This window comes from Acinonyx jubatus, chromosome B1 (assembly GCF_027475565.1).
Source record: "Acinonyx jubatus isolate Ajub_Pintada_27869175 chromosome B1, VMU_Ajub_asm_v1.0, whole genome shotgun sequence".
NCBI classification, from domain to species: Eukaryota; Metazoa; Chordata; class Mammalia; order Carnivora; family Felidae; genus Acinonyx; species Acinonyx jubatus.
Genome location: NC_069382.1, coordinates 34,840,327 through 34,860,653, shown reverse-complemented (window position 1 = coordinate 34,860,653; position 20,327 = coordinate 34,840,327). Strand labels below are relative to the sequence as shown.

General features: G+C 50.2%; 1 protein-coding gene across 3 annotated transcripts in view; it reads left to right on the top strand.

Annotated features, from left to right (window-relative positions):
* The window catches only part of BMP1 (bone morphogenetic protein 1), a 43,653-nt gene that overhangs the window by 18,510 nt on the left and 4,816 nt on the right, over positions 1 to 20,327 (top strand). For 2 of the 3 annotated variants that reach the window (XM_027077440.2, XM_027077441.2), the window contains 9 exons: positions 3,602 to 3,704; positions 7,135 to 7,251; positions 7,499 to 7,644; positions 7,743 to 7,938; positions 11,004 to 11,129; positions 11,853 to 12,013; positions 12,398 to 12,578; positions 16,576 to 16,701; positions 19,849 to 19,976. In XM_027077440.2, coding sequence (XP_026933241.1) covers positions 3,602 to 3,704; positions 7,135 to 7,251; positions 7,499 to 7,644; positions 7,743 to 7,938; positions 11,004 to 11,129; positions 11,853 to 12,013; positions 12,398 to 12,578; positions 16,576 to 16,701; positions 19,849 to 19,976 — 1,284 coding nt within the window. Of the gene's footprint in view, positions 1 to 3,601; positions 3,705 to 7,134; positions 7,252 to 7,498; positions 7,645 to 7,742; positions 7,939 to 11,003; positions 11,130 to 11,852; positions 12,014 to 12,397; positions 12,579 to 15,912; positions 16,278 to 16,575; positions 16,702 to 19,848; positions 19,977 to 20,327 lie in introns of those variants that run through there. The other variant, XM_027077442.2, reaches the window with a different exon arrangement.

Below are 20,327 nucleotides of genomic sequence, written 5' to 3'. Positions count from 1 at the left end.
CGGGTGGGTCCTTTGGGCTTCTGCCTGTGGGCGTGGTTCTTCAGGAGGGTGTGAAGCCATCCTCCCTGGACAGAGCCAGCGTAGTTTCCGAGGGCGAAGGGAAAGTTGCTGCTGTTCTTGTCAGCTGCTGAGCAAAACTGATCGGAGGCCACATGGAATCGTGGTGAAGGATGTAAGTTTAGGAGCCAGACTGCCCTCACTCAGCCCTCTGCATTCCTTCGTCCATCCAGCAACTCCTTAAAGATGTTTTTGTTGTTTGTCAGATATAGAGATAAGTATTTTGAAAAGTATAGGAATTCATATGGTAAAGAGTGAATATTCTGCCCTGGGTCCTCCTCCAAATCCCACTCCCCAGAGGCGACCAAACATTGGTGACACTTGGTATGTCCTTCCAGACTCTTCTAAGTATGTGTGCGTGCATGTGTGTATGGATATGTGGTCTTATGTAACTTGCCTTTCACTCAGCAGGAAATCATGGTCATTGTTCCATGTTAGCGCATCAAGTCCTACCTCAGACATTTTGGTGGTTGCTTAACATGCTGTCATCCCCATTCCTCTGATGTTTCATTTAAGTTTTTTCCAAGTTTTTATCATTACCAAAAATGCTACAGTAAATATCTCAAACCTGAGATCTTTATATACTTGGGAAAGTGTATCTATAAAATAGATTCCTAAAAGAAAAATTCTATCCAAGAAACATTTATTAAGCAACTACTACATGCCACACACCAAAGATTCCATATCGAGTTAAATAAAATTCCTGTCCTCATAGGGTTTACATTTTGGCAGAGTAGGGGTAAGGGGGAGACAGACAACAAATAAAAAGTAAATGTGATAGGTCAGATGGTAATAAGTGTTATGAAGGAAATCAGCAATAGGAGATAAAGGAGTGAGGTGGGGGTTACTGTAACATGTGGGATGGTCAGAGAAGGCCTCATTCACATCAGGTGAGTTGGAGTAGAAATGGATAGGAAGTGAGGGAACACATCAGGCAGGTAGCTGGGAAGAGCTTCTAGACAGCAAGTGCAAAGGCCCCGAGGCAGGAGCAGGCTTGGTGTGTTTGAGGACCAGTAGGGTCCATGTGGCCAGAGCCAAGTAAGCAAGGAGGAAAGTGGTAGGCGATGGGGTCAGAGAGATAGCAGGGGGCTAGATTATAAATGGCCATAGAGGACATGGTAAGTAAGGACTTTGGATTTTACTCTGAGTAACATGCTTTAAAGGATTTTGAGCAGTGGGGAGATATGATCCAATTACATCATGAAAGCTCTGCTCTGCTGGGAGGCAAGATCAAGAGCAGGGACTATTGAACTAATCTTGGAAAAAGATAATGGTAGGGCCAGGACTGAGAGTTCAAGAAGGGGTACAGATGGTTTGAGGAGAGAGGAGGAGAATGTGAAAGGTGTGCCTGGCAGCGCTAAGGACGCAGTGGAGGTCAGTGGTCTCAAATTTCAAGTGAGACAAGCCACATGGTTGTATTTCCTCTAACCATGACTTCAGCCTCCTGGGAACAGGCACAGAGTAGGTGGAAAGTTGGATTTAAGCAGGGGTGTGGTTTTCCAGTGAATACAATGAGGAGAAAAGAGGAAAAAGAGAGTTGAGGTCCTGTACAAGGAGGTGATGATAAAGATGGACCATGGATTTGCTTTGAAGTGAGGTGACTGCCCCAGGCCTTTGCCACTTCATCTATGTCCTACTTTGGTCATTGATCCAGGCACACTGTCTGTCTCCAGAGCAGGAGCAGAACAGATTTTCAACTTCAGTTTTTCAAAATACCAGGACTTGTATCTTTATAATAACAATAATAACACTCAATGGTGACTAATAACAATCATCAAGAGTAATAGGGTGCACTTTTCAAAACCTGGTCTTGCTTGATTTCATCTCAGAGTGCCACAATTCATAAATGTTTCCCCAAACACAAACACATTTCAACTCATGTACAAATCAAAAGAAAAGAGGCAGGATGGGCTATGGATTCCAAGCCAGGCAAGGACTGATGTGAGTACGTGGAGATAAAGGGTGGGAAAACCCCATAGGCTCAGAAGGTGGAAGGTCATGGTGAACTGGAAGGATTGTTGGACTAGGTGTATGGAGCAAGTGAACGAGGAGAGATTGGGGCACGTGGATGGACAGTGGAGTGCTTGAACTTAAGCTTATGGGGGATGCACAGTTATTGATGATAACAGGGTCTAGGGCATATCATGCCATGTGTGGCCGAGAAGAGGTGGAGAGAGGAAGTCAGGGAATGGGGAGGCCCAGAAATGGGAAGGGTCATCTAGGTGGCTATTGAAATCACCAAGAATTCTAAAGGGGTCGGTGTCAGGGAGTGACCGAGAGCCAGAGTTATTCTCTGACCATCGACCGTCACAGCACTGACACAGGCTACAGACCACAGTTGCCAGTGCCTGCTTTGGGATCTTTTTCATTCTCACCTCCACTCTGACTGTCTCTAACTGCAGTGAGCCAGAGGGGAGATACACCTTGTCCCCTTTTCCTCCAGCAGAGAAGCCAGCTAGACCTAACAGGTGGGTTCCTGGGCCATTTGTGTCCACTGTATACACCTTTCAGGTCACCATGAACTGTTCCTGCTTGTTGGACTCTAGATACAAAAGAGGCTTTGCGGGCACATTCTGGAAACTACTAAAGCAATTTCCCTCTTGGAAAGTGTACCTGTCTACTGTTAATATGCCCACCGGCTAGGGAGAGTTGGTATTTACCAAGGTGTCAAACGTTCCTCCAGTATTACATGACCATTTGATGAGTTCAAAGGCTGAAATGAGTTCATGAACAGGAGGCACTTAGGGCGGTGGCTGTACCTACGAGGTGCTACTTCAGGGTGAGGTGCTCTTTCCTCATTTCATGCTCGTGGCAGCTGAGGTCAGAGAGGTTGGGTGATTTACCCAAGGACTCCCAGCAAGAAATGCAGAGGTGATGTTCCAACCCAGGCCCATGTGTGTGGAGTCTGAGTTTTTTTACTTAGTGAGATTTTCATGTGTATTTCTTATCCTTCTAAATCATGTGTATTTCTTATCCTTCTAAATCCTAAGCCCCTTGACAGGGACGGACGTTAAACCCACTCACAGGAAGGATTCAGATCTGGTATTCCCCTCAGCAGCTAGCATGACCCCTTGCCTGGAATCAACATTCAATGAATATGTGATGATGGGTGACTCAGCCCGTCTCTCTGCCTCTCCTCTCTGGACCCTTCATTTCTATTTCAGAGCCCCTGGTACCCACATGCCACCCTGGACCCTTCCCTCTAATGGTGCTGTGATTGGTGTTGTTTAAGTCGACCAGGAGGAGAGATGGGTTTGTTTAACCCAAACCAGTGTCTCCTCACTAAGGGGATCAGTAAAATGAGACCTCTGGTCTTATACAGATATTCAGCAAGGCCATGTATGTTAAGTGATGACTGAGTTATCTGAGAAAGCTGGCCGTCATTGGCAGACAGCTGGGGAGAGGAGTGCCGTCTCTGCACCAGGAGCTCCTTTTCTAAGCCCCTTCACTATTTATGCAGAGTGAGGCAGGCAGTGGTCATGGGGCCGGCAGGCCAGGCTGGTGGGGAGCTGTGTAACCCTCTTCCTCTTCCCATTTCCCCTAGATCATTCTGAACTTCACGTCCATGGACCTGTATCGCAGCCGCCTGTGCTGGTATGACTACGTGGAGGTCCGAGACGGCTTCTGGAGGAAAGCACCCCTCCGAGGTAAGGCACTAGCCCGCCCCCTGCCTCCTCTGTGGAGCCTTCTTTTTTGTGTGCATTGAGGTCTAATTAACATGTAATACCCTCTTAGTTTCAGGTATACATCACAGTGATTGAATATTTTCATGTATTACTAAATGATCCCCATGATAAGGGTAGTTACCATCTGTCACCATACAACATTATTACAATATTATTGCTTATATTCTCCATGCCGTACATCACATCCCCATGCCTGATTTATTTTGTAACTGGAAGCTTGTATCACTTCTCGGCCTTCTGGCTAAGATCAAGTGTACAACTGGAAGCTTGTGTCTCTTAATCTCTTTCACCTATTTTGTCTACCTCCCACCACCTCCCCTTTGGCACCCATCAATTTGTTCTCTGTATCTATGAGTCTGTTTCTGTTTTGCTTTGTTTGTTCATCTGTATTGTTTTTGGATCCCACATATAAGTGAAATCATATGGTATTTTTCTTTGTTTCACTTAGCATCATACCCTCCAGGTCCATCCGTGGTGTCACGAATGGCAAAATCTCATTCTTTTCTATGGCTGAGTGATATGGATAGCCCACATCTTATTCAATCTATTCATCTACTAAGGGACACTTCGGTTGCTTCCATCACCTGGCTGTTGTAAATAATATTGCAATGAACATGAGATTGCATATCTCTCTTTGAATTGGTGTTTTCGTTTTCTTTTGATAAACACCCAAAAGTGGAATTGTTGGATCATAAGGTAGTTATATTTTTTTAGATTTTTTTTAAAGTTGATTTATTTATTTTGAGCGGAGGGCAGGGCAGAGAATGATGGAGAGAGAGAATCCCAAGCAGGAGCCACACTGTTAGCGCAGAGCCTTATGCACGGCTTGATCTCACAAACCATGAATGAGGTCATGACCCAAGACAAAATCAAGAGTCCGACACTTAGGGGCGCCTGGGTGGCTCAGTCAGTTAAGTGTCCAACATTGGCTCAGGCTGTGATCTCATGGTTTGTGGGTTCGAGCCCCATGTCAGGCTCTGTGCTGACAGCTCAGAGCCTGGAGCCTCCTTCAGATTCTGTCTCCCCATCTCTGCCCTTCTCCCACTCTCTCTCCCTCTTTCTCTCTCTCTCTCTCTCTCTCTCTCTCTCTCTCTCTCTCATCCTCTCTCTCTCTCAAAAATAAATAAACATTAAAAAGAGAGAGAGAGTTTGATGCTTAACCGACTGAGCCACCCATGTGCCCCGGTAGTTCTATTTTTAATTTTTGAGGAATATCCATACTGTTTTCTAGAGTGGCTGCACCAGTTTGCATTCCTATCAACAGTGTACAAGGGTTCCCTTATCACCACTTCCTCAAACCTGTTGTCGGTGGTCTTATTTAAGCAAGCTCCACATTCAGCATGAAGCCTGATGCGGGACTTGATCCCATAACCCTGGAATCATGACCTGAGCTGAAATCAAGAGCTGGATGCTCAACTGACTGAGCCACCCTGGCGCCCCCCACCTTTTTTTTTTTTAACTTGTCTTCTTGATACTAGCCATTCTGATAGGTGTGAGGTGATATCTCATTGTAGTTTTGATTTTCATTTCCTGATGATGAGTGATGTTGAGGATCTTTTCATGTGTCTGTTGGCCATCTGTATGTCTTCTTTGGAGAAATGTCTACTCAAGTCCTCTGCCCGTTTTTTAATTGGGTTGTTTGGTTTTTTTATATTAAATTGTGTAAATTCTTTACATATAGTTTGGATAGAAATCCCTTACCCAATGTATGATTTGCAAACATCGTCTCCCATTCAGTAAATTGCTTGTTCGTTTTGTTGACCATTTCCCTCACTGTGCAAAAGCTTTTCAGTTTGATGTGGCTACTTCCTTCCTACACCTACTCATATTCTCTTCATCCTCCCCTGAAACCCATAGCTTGGCCAAGGGTGATCTGGTGTGGGAAACTGGACTCCTGATAGAGTCAGTGCCTGATAACTCCATCACCAAGTGTATAACTTTGGGCAAATCCCTTCCCTAGTCTGGACCTTAGGGTCTTTGGTATGGGCTTCTGGGCCTCCCTCAGAGGTGACTCTCAGTGTGTGGGTCAGGGGAGTCATATAAGTTGACAGAGGGAGACAGACAGGCACATCTCCACAGTTCCAGGCTCTCCTCATCTGGGCAATTTCAGAGGCTCTGTTTTCTCTATCTGCAAGGTCTGGCTTAAGGGTACCCACAATGCAGCCTGGCACACCACAGAGGCCTACCTACCTGGCACAGACTTGTTTGCACAGGATACTTTGTCCCTTGGTGGTGGGGGGTGGTGAGTAAGTGGGGGATGTGTAGTCAGAACCACAGGACAGAAGTTATTTTAATGGACATGGAGTTAGGGCCAAAAGAAGCTTTTGCGTCGAGCCTGAGGAGCTGTGTGAATTCTCCTTCTCCAATCTGGACATAACCCTAATTAGCCCGGGACTACTCATTGTCACTAGAGTCTTTGCTCCACAGCCTGCGTCTGAAGCAGGATGACAAACCGTTACTAACCATCTCTTTTCCCCCCAGTTTCTGATATTTGAATATTTCTTATTAGTCACCCAAAGCAGCTGTCATTACAACACTTCCTCCTGAAGACATGTTAGCATTTCCAAGATTACAGTTTCTTTTTCATAACTTACATTCCTGGGTCAGCACCCTCTGTCCCTTGCTGAAGGTTGGGAAACACCCAATCTTACTCAGAACACACAAACCATCCCTACTTGATTCTCCACTACAAAGAATTCTGCAAATGGCCAGCCTCATCTGCTTACACAGATTCCTGTCAGGTTTTATTTCAAAGGGGACATTTTCTGACCCAGTCCCTAGATTCTAGGATTTATTTGGGGTCCTCTGCCATCTCTTGCGTTTGGTCAAATGAAAACATTCTAAATGTACAAAGAAAGCTGAGTTCGTTCTTAGTTATTACTTGTTTGCATGAAGGTCAAATAAGAAAAGTAATATGCTCTTTGAAAAAAGTAAATAGGGCTGCTGGGTGGCTCAATTGGTTAAGTGTTTGACTCTTGATCACAGCTCAGGTCTTAATAGGGTCGTGAGTTCAAGCCCTGCATTGGGCTCCGTGCTGGGCGTGAAGCCTACTTTTAAAAAAAGGTAACTAAAACACAGATACAGTTTGATATTTTGGGAAGTCCCCTTTCCTCCCAGAACTCATATTCTATTCCTCGAGTGCATAAAATCCTGTAGAAGTTAGTACTCTCTGGCCCTTCAAGACCACACTAGACCTTAGACTAGTTTCAGGCCAACTGGAGGGCCTTGAGATTGTGTGCCAAGTGCAGACCAAGGCCAGAGCCCCTGAGCCCCTGAGCCCCTGAGCCCCTAGAGTGGTGGGACAGGCTCCCTGGAGGGACAGCCCTGGAGCAGGGAGGGGAGAGGGACCCACTTCAGGCCTCACTGCCCTCTGTCCACACTGTCTGCGCAGGCCGCTTCTGCGGGGGCAAACTCCCCGAGCCTATTGTCTCCACCGACAGCCGTCTCTGGGTCGAGTTCCGCAGCAGCAGCAACTGGGTCGGGAAGGGCTTCTTTGCCGTCTATGAAGGTACGGAAGAAGAGTGACGAGGGAGGATTGGGTGTGGTCCCTGGGGATCAAAACGCTCACTCCTGGCACACTAAGGGCAAGGTCAAGGGAGCATGAGGGAGGAAGCAGAGACCCCAGTGGGATTGGCCAGGCCTGGGGGCACTAAGAAGCTGGGGGGAGGGGTACATAGGAAGGACTGAAGGAGGGGAGAGAGGGGCTCTTGAGCTGAGCAGAGCATTCTAACTGACCTCACCCTGTGTCCCCAAAGCCATCTGTGGGGGAGATGTGAAGAAGGACAATGGCCACATCCAGTCACCCAATTACCCTGATGATTATCGGCCCAGCAAAGTCTGCATCTGGCGGATCCAGGTGTCTGAGGGCTTCCACGTGGGCCTCACCTTCCAGTCCTTTGAGGTAGGTCGGAGACCCTGCTGTCCCACCTGTTGTGGGTTTCCTGGTGTTGGGCCCTGGCCACCAGAGCTGCTCCAGCTGATCCAGCCCCTGACCCTCAGATCGAGCGCCATGACAGCTGTGCCTACGACTACCTGGAGGTGCGTGATGGGCACAGTGAGAGCAGCACCCTCATCGGGCGCTACTGTGGCTACGAGAAGCCGGATGACATCAAGAGCACTTCCAGTCGCCTCTGGCTCAAATTCGTCTCTGACGGATCCATTAACAAAGCTGGCTTTGCTGTCAACTTTTTCAAAGGTGCTCCTTCCCCATTCCCCACCTGGCCCACCCCCATGGCCAATCCATCTCCTCCATTCCTTCTTTTAATTTTTAAAATTGTGTTTTGTTGTGGTAAAAACACGTAGCTTGAGATGTGTCCTCTGGATGCATTTGTAAGTGTACTATACCATGTTGCTGGCCGAAGGCACGGTGCTCTACAGCAGATCTCCAAGCCTTATTCATCTTGCTTGACTGCAACTTTATGCCTATTTGATTAGCAGCTCCACATTTCCCCCAGCCCCCAACCCCTGGCAGCCATCATTCATTCATTCATCCACTCATTCATTCATTCATTTATTGAATCTATTTTAGATAGCTCGTATAAGTGGAATCCTGCAGTATTTGTCTTTCTGTAACTAGCTTTTTTACTCAACATAATGTTCATAAGGTTCATCCATTTTTATTCCACTGTGTGTATATAACACATTTTTTTAAAGTGAAGAGTAATCGACACACAATATCCTGTTAGTTTCAAGGGTACAACATAGGGATTCAATGTTTATGTACATTATAAAATGGTCACCACGGTGAGTCTAGTTACCATCCATCACCTTACAAAGTTGTTACAATCTTGTTGACTTATATTACCTATGCTGTATATTACATCCCCACGTCTTGCTTTTTTTTTTTTTTATAACTGGAAAACTGCACGTCTTAATTCCCTTCACCTATCTTGTTCATCCCTCCACCCCCTCTCCTCTGGCACCCATCAGTTTGTTCTCCATATCTATGAGTCTGTTTCTGTTTTGTTTTGTTTGTTCATTTGTTTTGTTTTTAGATTCAACATGTAAGTGAAATCATACAGTATTTATCTTTGTCTAGCTTATTTCACTTAGCCTCATACCTTCTGGGTCCATCATGGTGTCACAAATGGTAAGATTTCATTCTTTTCTGTGGCTGAGTAATATTCCACTGTAGGTATATACCACATCTACTTTATCCATTCATCTATTGATGGGCACTTTAATTGCTTCCATATCTTCGCTGTTGTAAATAATGCTTCAGTGAACATGGGGCTGTATATATCTCTTCAGATTGGTGTTTTCATTTTCTTCAGATAAATGCCCAAAAGTGGAACTGCTAGATCATATTGTAGTTCTGTTTTTAAATTTTTGAGGAATCTCCATACTGTTTCCCAGAGTGGCTGAACCAATTTACATTCCCACCAACATGCAGAAGGTTCTATTTTCTCCACATCTTCCACCAACACTTGTTATTCTTAACTTTTTGATACTCTCCATTCTGACAGGTGTGAAGTGATATCTCAATGTGGTTTTGATTTGCATTTCCTCTGATGATGAGTGATATTGGGCATCTTTTCATGTGTCTGTTGGCCATCTGTATATCTTCTTTAGAGAAACGTCTATTCAGGTCCTCTGCCCATTTTTAATCAATAGTCGTTTTATATTGAGTTTTATGAGTTCTTTATATATTTTGGATGTCAACCACTTATTTCATATAACATTTGTGAATATCTTCTCCCATTAAGTTGACTTTTTGTTTTGTTGATGGTTTCCTTCACTGTGCAAACGCTTTTTAGTTTGACGTAGTCCCATTTGTTTATTTTGCTTTTGTTGTCTTTGCCTGAAGAGACAGATCCAAAGAAAATATCATTAATACCAATGCCAAAGAGCTTACTGCCTTGGTTTTCTTCTAGGAGTTTCATGGTTTCAGGTCGAATATTTAAGTCTCTAACGCATTTTGAGTTTCTTTTTGTGTATAATGTAAGTAAGTGGTCCAGTTGCATTCTTTTGCATGTAGCTGTCTGATCTGTCCATTCATTGAAGAGGCTGTCTTTTCCCCATTGTATATTGTTGCCTCCTTTGTCATAGAATAATTGAACACATAATCATGAGTTTTTTTTTCTGGACTCTCTATTCTCTTCCACTGATCTATTTGTCTGTTTTTGTACCGGTACCATACCATTTTGATTTATTTGTTTTTGATTATAGCTTTGCACTACAGTTTGGAATATGGGAGCATGCCCCTCAGCTTTGTTCTTTCTCAAGATTGCTTTGGCTGCTTGGAATCTTTTGTGGTTCCATACACATTTTAGGATAATGTGTTATAGTTCTGTGCAAAATGGTATTTTGGTCAGGATTACTTTGGATCTATAGTTTGCTGTGGGTAGTATGGACATTTTAACAATATTAATTCTTCTAAATCCTGTAGCACATTTTCTTTATCCTCATCTGTTGGTGACCATTTAGGCTGTTTCTACATCTTGGCTATTGTGAATATTGCTGTGGTGACTTCATGTCTTCTTTATTCACCCATTCTACACAGAGATTCTATGAGGGATGCATAGACCATGGTACCCTGTGCTTGAATTTATGGCCTAACTGGGGAGAAGAGGTCAACTGCACTGAGAAACTGCATATCTCATTGAGTAAATGACACACATATGTAAAAGTAGCTGACACGTGGTAGGTGCTCAACTGTGAATTGAAATAGTAGTTCAGGAGTTGCCTTAAAGTCCAAATGTTTGTGTAGAAGAAATGCCAGTGAGGCATAGAGGCAGGAAGTGCCATAGAAGCTTAGGGAGGAAGCAAGGCAGCATGGATTTCTTTTACCGGTGTGATTGTGGACAGGTAATCTGTCTGAACCTCATTTCCTCGTCTGTAAAATGGGGATAGTAACAGTCCCTCCATCACTGGTCATGTCAGGATTGAAGGATAAATGAAGAAAGGCTGGGGAATGACACACAAGAGGCACCAATAAATGGTGGTGGTCACCAGCCCAGCCATTGTGGTCAAAGAAAGGCTCTGTGGGGTCTACCTGTCCCCTCCTTCAGGTTACTACCTGTCCTGTCCCTTTGGGGCTCTCAGGAGTAGGAACCCCTGGGGACCGAGTTGGGGGGCTGGCTGGGGTAGAGAGGGCCACAGCCTCAAAGCTGAGTGGTCCACAGCTGACTCCTGTCCCCTGCAGTGGGGCTGGAGGTGGTCACAGGAAGGCTGAGGGACACTGGACTTGACTCTCAAGCAGAGCACAGGAGGCAGGCCCTGGCCTGGCAGTCACTGACACCGTTTCTTCCCAATTGGCAGAGGTGGACGAGTGCTCACGGCCCAACCGCGGAGGCTGCGAGCAGCGGTGCCTCAACACCTTGGGCAGCTACAAGTGCAGCTGTGACCCTGGGTATGAGCTGGCCCCGGACAAGCGCCGCTGTGAGGGTGAGTGCCTCCAACACAGCCCCAGGGCCCAGACCCTCTAGCCCAGATCTCTTAAGCCCTTGGACACACCCCTTCCTGGGAAAGCCCAGATTCCCTAGCACTTTCTTCACTCATCACCAACAAGGAATACATTTTATATGGCAGCGCTGCAGCCCCCTGAACACACTTACCAGGTGTGATGCACTCTGGTATTTTTTTTTTTTCATTTTTATTCACTTAAAATGCTGATCATGACCTGCTGATTGATTTCATCATCCTCTTGAAGGTCATGATCCCCAGTTTGGAAACCACTGTTTTCAGACAGGCAATGATTTTTCAGCCTCTCCCTATACCTGCCCCTGAGGTGAGAGCATTCCCTGCCAACTACCTGCAGCTCAGCCTGGGTTTGCTGTGTGTCTTTTCTCTACCCACCTTCCTCTCCCTGCCTCCAGTCCTCACTGCCCACCGGCCCAGCCTTCCCTGAGCCCTTCACTCCCCGCCTCCTTCTTAGCAGAGGCCCTGAGAAAGTAGAGTGTTCATGCATATGACTCCCCAATTCCTCATACTCTGAAGGTACACCCCTCACCCTGCCTGCTTCCCTCCCATCCTTGAGAGACCAGACACAAGCCCCAGGACCGCAGGGCATCCACACATCCCCCTCTTCTCCTTAATGCACCCTTACCCCTGGCCCTTACCTAGAGTGGGGACTCCTGGTGGCTGATGCCACCTCTGTTGTCCCCACAGCTGCCTGTGGTGGATTCCTCACCAAGCTCAACGGATCCATCACCAGCCCAGGCTGGCCCAAGGAATACCCCCCTAACAAAAACTGCATCTGGCAATTGGTGGCCCCTACCCAGTACCGCATCTCTCTGCAGTTCGACTTCTTCGAGACGGAAGGCAATGACGTAAGTGCCCACCAGAGCTGAGGAGACTCAGGAAGGTCTGAGGCGTGGGAGCTCGGCTCAGTGCCTGCTTCCTTCCATATGAAATACCCGAAGAATGTAGAGGAGGAGAGACTGCTCCCAATTCCAGGAAGCAGGGGAGGGTCGGGGAGGAGGGCTTGAAGGTCAGGGAGTGCACAGGGGAATGTGGAGCAAGGCAAGACTCAGTCAGGGCTTGTGTGGGGAGCGCAAGAGGATCCTGTGGGGGTGGCTTGGCACCTTTTTGAGTTGTTAGATTATGTAAGATGGGTGACTAAAGACAAAAGGACAAAAGGGAGCCTTCCCAGGTGGGGGTGGTCAGGAGAGGCTTCCTGGAGGAGGCAGGCCTAGAGCTGCACTGCCCTGCAGGTGTGCAAGTATGACTTCGTGGAAGTACGCAGTGGGCTCACGGCTGACTCCAAGCTACATGGCAAGTTCTGTGGTTCCGAGAAGCCCGAGGTCATCACCTCCCAGTACAACAACATGCGTGTGGAGTTCAAGTCTGACAACACCGTCTCCAAAAAGGGCTTCAAGGCCCACTTCTTCTCAGGTAACCCGGACTACCCAGCTGTGAGCCCACCGCCCCTACCCCCTGCCACACTACCCCTGCACTTTCTAGCCCTCTCTGTTACCAGGCCAGCAGGGTCTGTCCCCTGCTCCCCCCATTAGCCCACCACCACCAGGCCAACCCCTCTGCTCCTGAACCCCATTACTCCTGAACCCTCTGGGCTGTATGGGAATGCATACAGCCTGAGGATGGGCAGTACATAGGCATGAAGAAATGAAAGGAGAGGGCTTTCCTTTCAGGAGCCATCATGCTGAGGCCCCAGAGAGGGCAGGCCCTGGAAACAGGGAGTTCAGCATGGCCAGAGAACGCAGGGTGCATGCAGAGGAGGAGGGTGTTTGCCTTGGAGTGTGTGGGGCAGATTATCTGGCAGCGGCCACATCTCTAATCAGACCCACATGCCAAATGGGTTCATGTCGAGGCCTTCAGAAACGATGAGGAGCCTCCCTCTCATCAACACCAAAGCCTTCCCACTCACCCTCAGCCCATAGGTGAGGGACTCAGATCCAACCAGCATATGTTTATTGAGAGCTGCCCCGTATAAGGCTTGTGATCAAGCCCCTTTGATGGACCCATTCTTGGGAGGCCTAAAATGCAGTCAACCTCTCTGAGTTGGGCCTCCAGGGGTCCCAGGAGACCTGCCCCCTGCCTTAGTCTTCCCTCAGTCCTTCATCCTGGGGCAAGGCTGGTGGTCTTTCAGAGGCACTCTTTGACTTGGGATGTTGATAGTGTGGGGTGGGAACTCCATGAACTTGAGTTGGGGAGTGGGAGGTGGAGGGAGTGGCTGAAGCAGCTGGTTTTATATGGGAGTGGCCCAGGGATTCTGATCTCCAGCTGGCCTGGTGGGCCGGGCATGGGGTAGCAGGAAGGCAGGAAGCCCATGGCCTAGTCCACACTGCCTTCCTTTTCCCCCCCTTTGCCCAGGGTCCTGCATCCTCAAGCCCCCTATGTTGCATCCCTGCACCCCTGCCTGCCCCACCTGGATGCCATGCACTGCCCCTGTGCACTGGTTCCCTGCTTGTCACTGCCAGCCATCCTGCTCTGCTTAAAGTGCCCCACAGCCCCTGCCCCACTGCTTGCTGAGACCCCCTCCCCTTGCAATGCGAATCCTTTTCTTCCCTATGCCCACCTGGAACTCCTACAGGGTGCTCACCAGAGGGCCAAGGGGATGTAACACCTACTCAGGGGTGGGCTCAGCCCTGGGGAAACCATTACCTGCTTACTCTCGTCTCTTTCTGCCCTTCTGTTACTTGACTCTCAGAGGCGGGAGGGGGACCGACACATCTGTCAGGCTAGAGCCCAGGTCTCTCCACCCCTGGGTACTGCCCTGCCCTGGCCTGACACTGGGCCACCTGCCCCCTCAGCCCCACACAGAGACGCACACACACACGTGCACAGCCACACACACACACACACACACACACACACACACACACACACGTGCAATGCCCTGCTGCCTAAGAAACCTGCAGAGGACCCTCACCAGTGGGCATCAAGGTTCGTTCAGCCCTCAGGGCATGGGGCATCTGACTCTGGCCCCCCAGGAGGGGGGCTCTTTGGACTTTTGGGACACCCAGCGAGGAGACCCTAAGCCAAGAAGGAGAAGAAAGAGCCTGAAGACCTTCAGTCTGACCCCAGCCACCTTCCGGGGCATTTGGCACTGGAGGGTGAGTGCCGTCTCCTTGTCCGGGCCATGTCCACCCTCCCCGCTCCTGCCCCTCCTGCAACCTGCTCCCTGGCTCCTCGACTCCTCTGAGGTGAGGCTGTGAGGCTGCCACTCCCACTCCCCACCCCCCATGCCAGAGCCCTGCCCCGGGATGCTACAGCAGGCCTTCCTCAGGACTCACTTTTCTGTCACTCATCCATTCAGCCACCCACTTGCCCACGCACGCATTCGTTTACTGGGCAGGTATTTCTTTTACCCCTCCTATGTGTCAGGCACTGTACTAGGTATTTAGGGTGCACATATAGGGAAGGTGTGGGGTTCAAGACATTTCAGGCAAATCTTTGCTCCATTTGTAAGATGGGGGCCCTAGAGTTCCTAGTGTAGTCACAGGCGAGTTTCTGGGCTGTAGGGTGCCCCTCACCCCCACCTTCCTGCAGGGCCGGCAGCTTCCACAGGACCCTCAGCGAGGATCCCCTGTGAGGCTGTAACTGAAAAGGAGCCCTGGGGAGGGACTTGGGGATCCCACCTCTTGACCTTGAGTTCCTGCGGGCCTTAAGGGGTCTGGCCCACCTGAGAATGGAGTGGAGAAGCCGGGCCTTCCGGAAGCCAGTGCTCAGGCCCCTCCACTACTGATGGAGACCAGGAACAGGGTCACCTTTGTCACAGACCCCACCTGTCCATTTGAATGCCAGCGGACATCTTTCTACCTCGCGATTCCCCTCTGGAAATCTGGGTGTCCGTTCGATCTACACAGCTTCCCTGAACACCTGCCTCTGTGCCAAGCACACAGTCCCCAGAGTGACCGCAGACAGACTGGAGCATGTGTGGGAGTGACAAACACATGCCTGTAGCCTGTGTCTCTGTGTGTGTGTGCTCATGGGAGAGTGTGTGTGTGGGTTGACCCGAACTTGAGCAGCTGCATGTGTGAGCACACTTGAGTCCACAGGTCTGCTGAAGAGCCTGTGGTCTCTGTGTTTTTGTGTCTTTATACCCACGTACTGGCCCCTGAGTGCCTGCCTATGCATCTGTGCGCACGCTTCCTCACACACATGTGGGAAGAAGTAGTGTGTGTCCCTTATGCACACGTGCACACAGGTGGATGGCTGGCCAGTGGTATGTGTGCATGCGGTCTCTATGTCTGCCTGTGGGTCCTGCGCCTGAGTGTGGTGTACCTGTGGGTCAGTGTCTGTGCTGCCCCAGTGGGACCGCAGTACATCCCCGAGGGATCCCGTGTCTGTGGGCATGCTGGTGTGGGTGTGTGTGTCTAAACACAGCCTGTAGCTGCAGCATCCAGAGTGAGAGCTCGGAGCTCCCAGCCGGGCCCACCCTTTCCGTGGGCTGCTCCCCTCTACCAGAGACTCTGTTTCTCTCCCTCCATATGTGCGGGCCTCGTGCCTACCCCTCCAGGCCTTCTTCCTGCCGCAGGCTCTCTTCCTTTCTGTTTCTGTCGCTGTGCCTCTTCCCACTTGCTCTTCCTCTTTGACCTGGCTGCGCCGGACATGGCCGTCCTGCATGTGTGTCCCGCCGCCTTCCTGCATTGCCCTGTGAATCTGCCTCTGAGGCCCCGGGTTGGTTTTCACTGCTCTCCCTCCCTGGTCCCTGCCCTCCACCCCCACCCCTTGGTCCCTTTTCTCCTTCTCTCTCTCGTTTCAGAAAAGAGGCCCGCTCTGCAGCCCCCTCGGGGACGCCCCCACCAGCTCAAATTCCGAGTGCAGAAAAGAAACCGGACCCCCCAGTGAGGCCTGCCAGGCCTCCCGGACCCTTTGTTACTCAGGAACCTCACCTTGGACGGAATGGGATGGGGGCTTCAGTGCCCGACCACCCCCCACCTCCGCTCTGCCATTCCGGCCTGCCTCCTTCTGGCCGGACAGAACTGGTGCTCTCCTCTCCCCTTGTCCCCCCCTCCCATGGACAGGGGACCTTCCCTGCCCCCACTCCCTCCCATTTTGATGGTGTCTGTGACATTTCCTGTTGTGAAGTAAAAGAGGGACCCCTGCGTCCTGCTCCTTTCTCTTGCAGTCTGCTTGTCCGTGTGTCTGTTTTTCCACTTGTCCGTCTGTCCAGTAAGCAGGTAATGGTAGAGGGTGCCCATGTTGGTCAGCTCCAGCCCCCAGCCCTCCCTCCACCCCACTTCTACTTTCTCTCCCCACAGCTGGGCCACTCAGCTGGCTCCGCTGGATGCACTGCCCTGGACCCCACCGTGGCCTTGGCCCCCCCGGGGGGAGGAAACCCAGCCAGCCTCCTGCTTCCCCTGGGGTGACCACCCCGACCTCAGCCCTGCACAGACCTGGGCCCGCCTTGTTTGCTCCCCTGCAGACAAGGACGAGTGCTCCAAGGATAACGGCGGCTGCCAGCAAGACTGCGTCAACACCTTCGGCAGCTATGAGTGCCAGTGTCGCAGTGGCTTCGTCCTACATGACAACAAACACGACTGCAAGGAAGGTAAGCGCTGCCAGTGCAGCGCCCAGAGCCCCTAGGGCAGGGCCAGCAGGCCCAAAGGACTGGAGGCTGGGGACACGAGGACACGGGTGCCATCTCCATCTGGCCCGGTGTAGACTCAAGGTCACGAGTGGTCTCTGAGGTTACCTTGTTTTGCCTCCCACCTGGCCCACAGATTCTTCCGTCCTCAAAATATCCAAGCCACACATGCTTCCGTGTCTCCTTGTGCATGGTAGGAGAGGAGGGGCTCACATTCATCCCCAGGCTCCATTTTTAGACTGATCTTAGTGCTTCTTAAAATCCATGGGCAAGTCCTTGTCTTCATAACGACCTTCCTGTGGCAGAGAGTCGAGATGGCACAGAGGTCGAGAGCACAGGCTGGAGCCAGGCTACCTGGCCCAGCCCCACTGCTTAGCCAGCTGCGCACCCTTGAGCACTTCTGTTTGTTCCTGTGTGACACGTAGGTCGCAATAGACCTACCTCATCAGGGCACAGGGCTCTCTGAAGTGCTCCAAGCAGTGCTGAGCTCATAGCAAGCACAGTCGTATGTCAGCCGTTATTGGTCACACTGCTGACCCCTGGGGACATTCAGAACAGGGTCACCGCCTCCCAGACACTAAAGTTAGATATTTGAAAACAGCACTCATATCATCACCAACATCATCTGATAGCTCTTTGGACATGCTACAACACTGGCCTGTTCCAAGTCCTGAATGCCGTTGTGTCCCCCGCTTGCTGGGGCATACTATCCCAGCAGCACAACACAGACCTGGCTCTGCCACTGAATGTCTGTGTGACTTTGGGTGAATCACTGCACCTCTCTGAGCTTCCAGTTCCTCACCCATGAGATGATTAACAATGGTAACTGCCTTGCAGCATACTAAAGTTTACAGATCTTGCTTGAACACTTAGCACAGTGCCTGGCAAATGCCTCTTCTCACTGTTCTTAGGTGGACAACCAAGGTATAAACAAATAAACTCCTGGATAAAATAAACAGAATTGAAGCACTCAGCAGTGACCCAATGGACACTAAAGAGCTTCCAACCCGATTACTTCGGTCTACCCGAATACGAAGTTCCTGATTCACAGGGCCTCCACGTCTTTTAGCTGGAGGGGACCTTATTCTGTGGTTGTCCAAAGTGCATTCTCTCTCTGTGTGTACTGTGTGAAAAAGAGTACATCAACATTAACAAGATAGCTGTGAGAGGTTTTACACTTCTAGGGTGGACGACCTGTACATAGCTGAGTCATTTTAGAAGCACTCATGATTCCTCACTCAAATGATAGGCAAATTACAAATCAGTATTTCCTGACTCCTCCTTGCAGAGGTTGTGCAAAGTTCTGCAGGGACCTCAAGAGGGGAGTTCCTCTGGGGTGCCTGGTTGGCTCCGTTGGTAGAGCATGCAACTCTTGATCTCAGGGTCGTGAGTTTGAGCCCCACATTGGGCATAAGGCTCACTAAAAAAAAAAAAAAAAAGAGGGGAGTCCCTCTGCCCCCCGGAAGATTGCAGTCTAGCCAGGGGAGAAGTGGGCACACACAGAGAAGTTAGGGGGCCCCAAAGACCTGTGTATAAATGGGGGAGAGCAGTGAATGTGGCCTTGGAGAACCACAGAAGGATGATGGACACAGCCCATAGGTCCACTGTGGAGAGCCAGGAGCTCTACCTGCCTCCACAGGGCCTCTGGGCAGCCTGCACACTGCTCTCTGGGCCTCATGGCTGTGTATTCATCCTGTGAGCCGCTGACCATAGGCACCTATCCATCCCTTTCTCCTCCCCAGCCCACAGTGCACTGGCCGCCTGTTTTTCCCCAAGAAATCTGTCAGATTGGATGATAATAAATCATGAACATCAGCTTTTAAATTCGTTTGTGAGGCCACACTCTCAGAGGTGGGAAGGCAGATTGCAATGGATCAAAGAGCCATAAACAGTGAGAATGGGGTAATAGCAAGTTTTCTTGAAGAACAACTGAGAAGAAAAGGAGAAAGGATGGGTGGCAGCTAGAGGGGAATGTAGGGCTGTGGGGGAGTTACTTTAGGATGGGGCAAAGCATAGGAGGGTCCACAGGCTGGCAGAGATGGCACAGAGAGTGAGGGTGGATAATTTGTGGTACAAAGGTACCCAGGTGGACCTGGGACTCCTTTTTGGAGACGAGGAAGGAGGAAGGTGAGTTTGCAGGGAGGGGCTGGGAAGCTGAAGTTGTTCATATCTGAGGCCCTGATTTTTTTCAGGGAGGCAGGAGGTGAGGTGATCTTCTGAGAGGGAAGGGATGGGAGTGGAGAGGGCTGAAGATTTGGAGCCGTTGTTGAGGAGGTAAGGGGTGGAGGTGGTGAAGGACAGATCCAAGAGTATCCAGTGGTTTCGGTTCCCAGTGGTTGAGGCAGATGGGGTTTTCCGAGAGGACACAGTAGAAGGACAGTATGATGATGAGCAGCTGGGGTGATTAGCCATATAGTCCAGCCAGATAGGGAAGCAAGTTAAGTCAACCAAGGAGGAAATATTGGGAGAAAATAGAAGGATCAAGACCCTGGAAGTCTCTCTAAAGCTGAAGAAGCGTTGAAAGGATAGTGAGGGCCTGAGCACCCTGGAAGAACAGGAAGTGGTCACAGAGAGGTGATGTGTTTGTAGCATCAGGAAATGGTCAAGGCCTAGAGTAAGGTCATGAGCAAGACTGGCTTGGGAGGAAGAAGATAAGTGCCAATAGAGCTGAGAAGGTCAGGAACAGAGAGGCTAGAGTGTTGGCTGACATCACCTGGGATGGCAGCAGGAATGGGTATAGAACTGAGTCAGGTGCCAAAGTCTTCTGTGAATGTGGAAGTGTGGCAGGATACCAGAGGATGACAACATGATGGAGGGCAGAGGGGGTGTGGCCGGAGGCCTCAAAGGTCCAGGGATCTGCACGGGAGTGCCTGTGAGGGCGGCTTTCATGGATGCTGCCAGGCAGACCTCGCTTGGAGGCAAGCAGCTAGATTTCCCCGGCCATGGGTAACCGAACAGAAAAGAAGTAATGTAAGCCTTCCATCAGTTTGTAGGTGGGGGACAAGAGAAAGAAGCAAGGAGGGCAGGAGGGAAGGGCTTTGTTCCTTTCCTCACAGGAGGCACTAGAGCACCAAGGTTCTTGCTGATCCCTTTACCTTCACTTCCCCACAGCCGGCTGTGACCACAAGGTGACATCCACCAGCGGCACCATCACCAGCCCCAACTGGCCTGACAAATATCCCAGTAAGAAGGAGTGCACCTGGGCTATCTCTAGCACCCCTGGCCACCGGGTCAAGCTGGTAAGGTACCCACACCCCAGCCTGCATGGGGACCCCTGCTCTTCCGTGCCATCGGGCTACCACCTGTTTCCTATCAGTTCCAAAGCTCTGGGTAATTCAGAGGTCCTGACCAGAGCCATGCAGACTGCAGGCTGGTGGCCTGGCTGAGCCCACAGGGCTGCCATCCCTGTGAGGATCCTCATGAGCCCCAAGTCTGGTCTGGACAGAGGCCCGGTCCCAGTACATATTGGGGGTGTGCCTGCCATTACCCATTCCCGGGTCCTCCCTCACTGCTACCAGCAGTGCCCCTGGCAGGGGCTGCTTCCCTGGTCTCCATCAGCTGGGGTCTGGAGGCCTAGATTTGGGGTCACC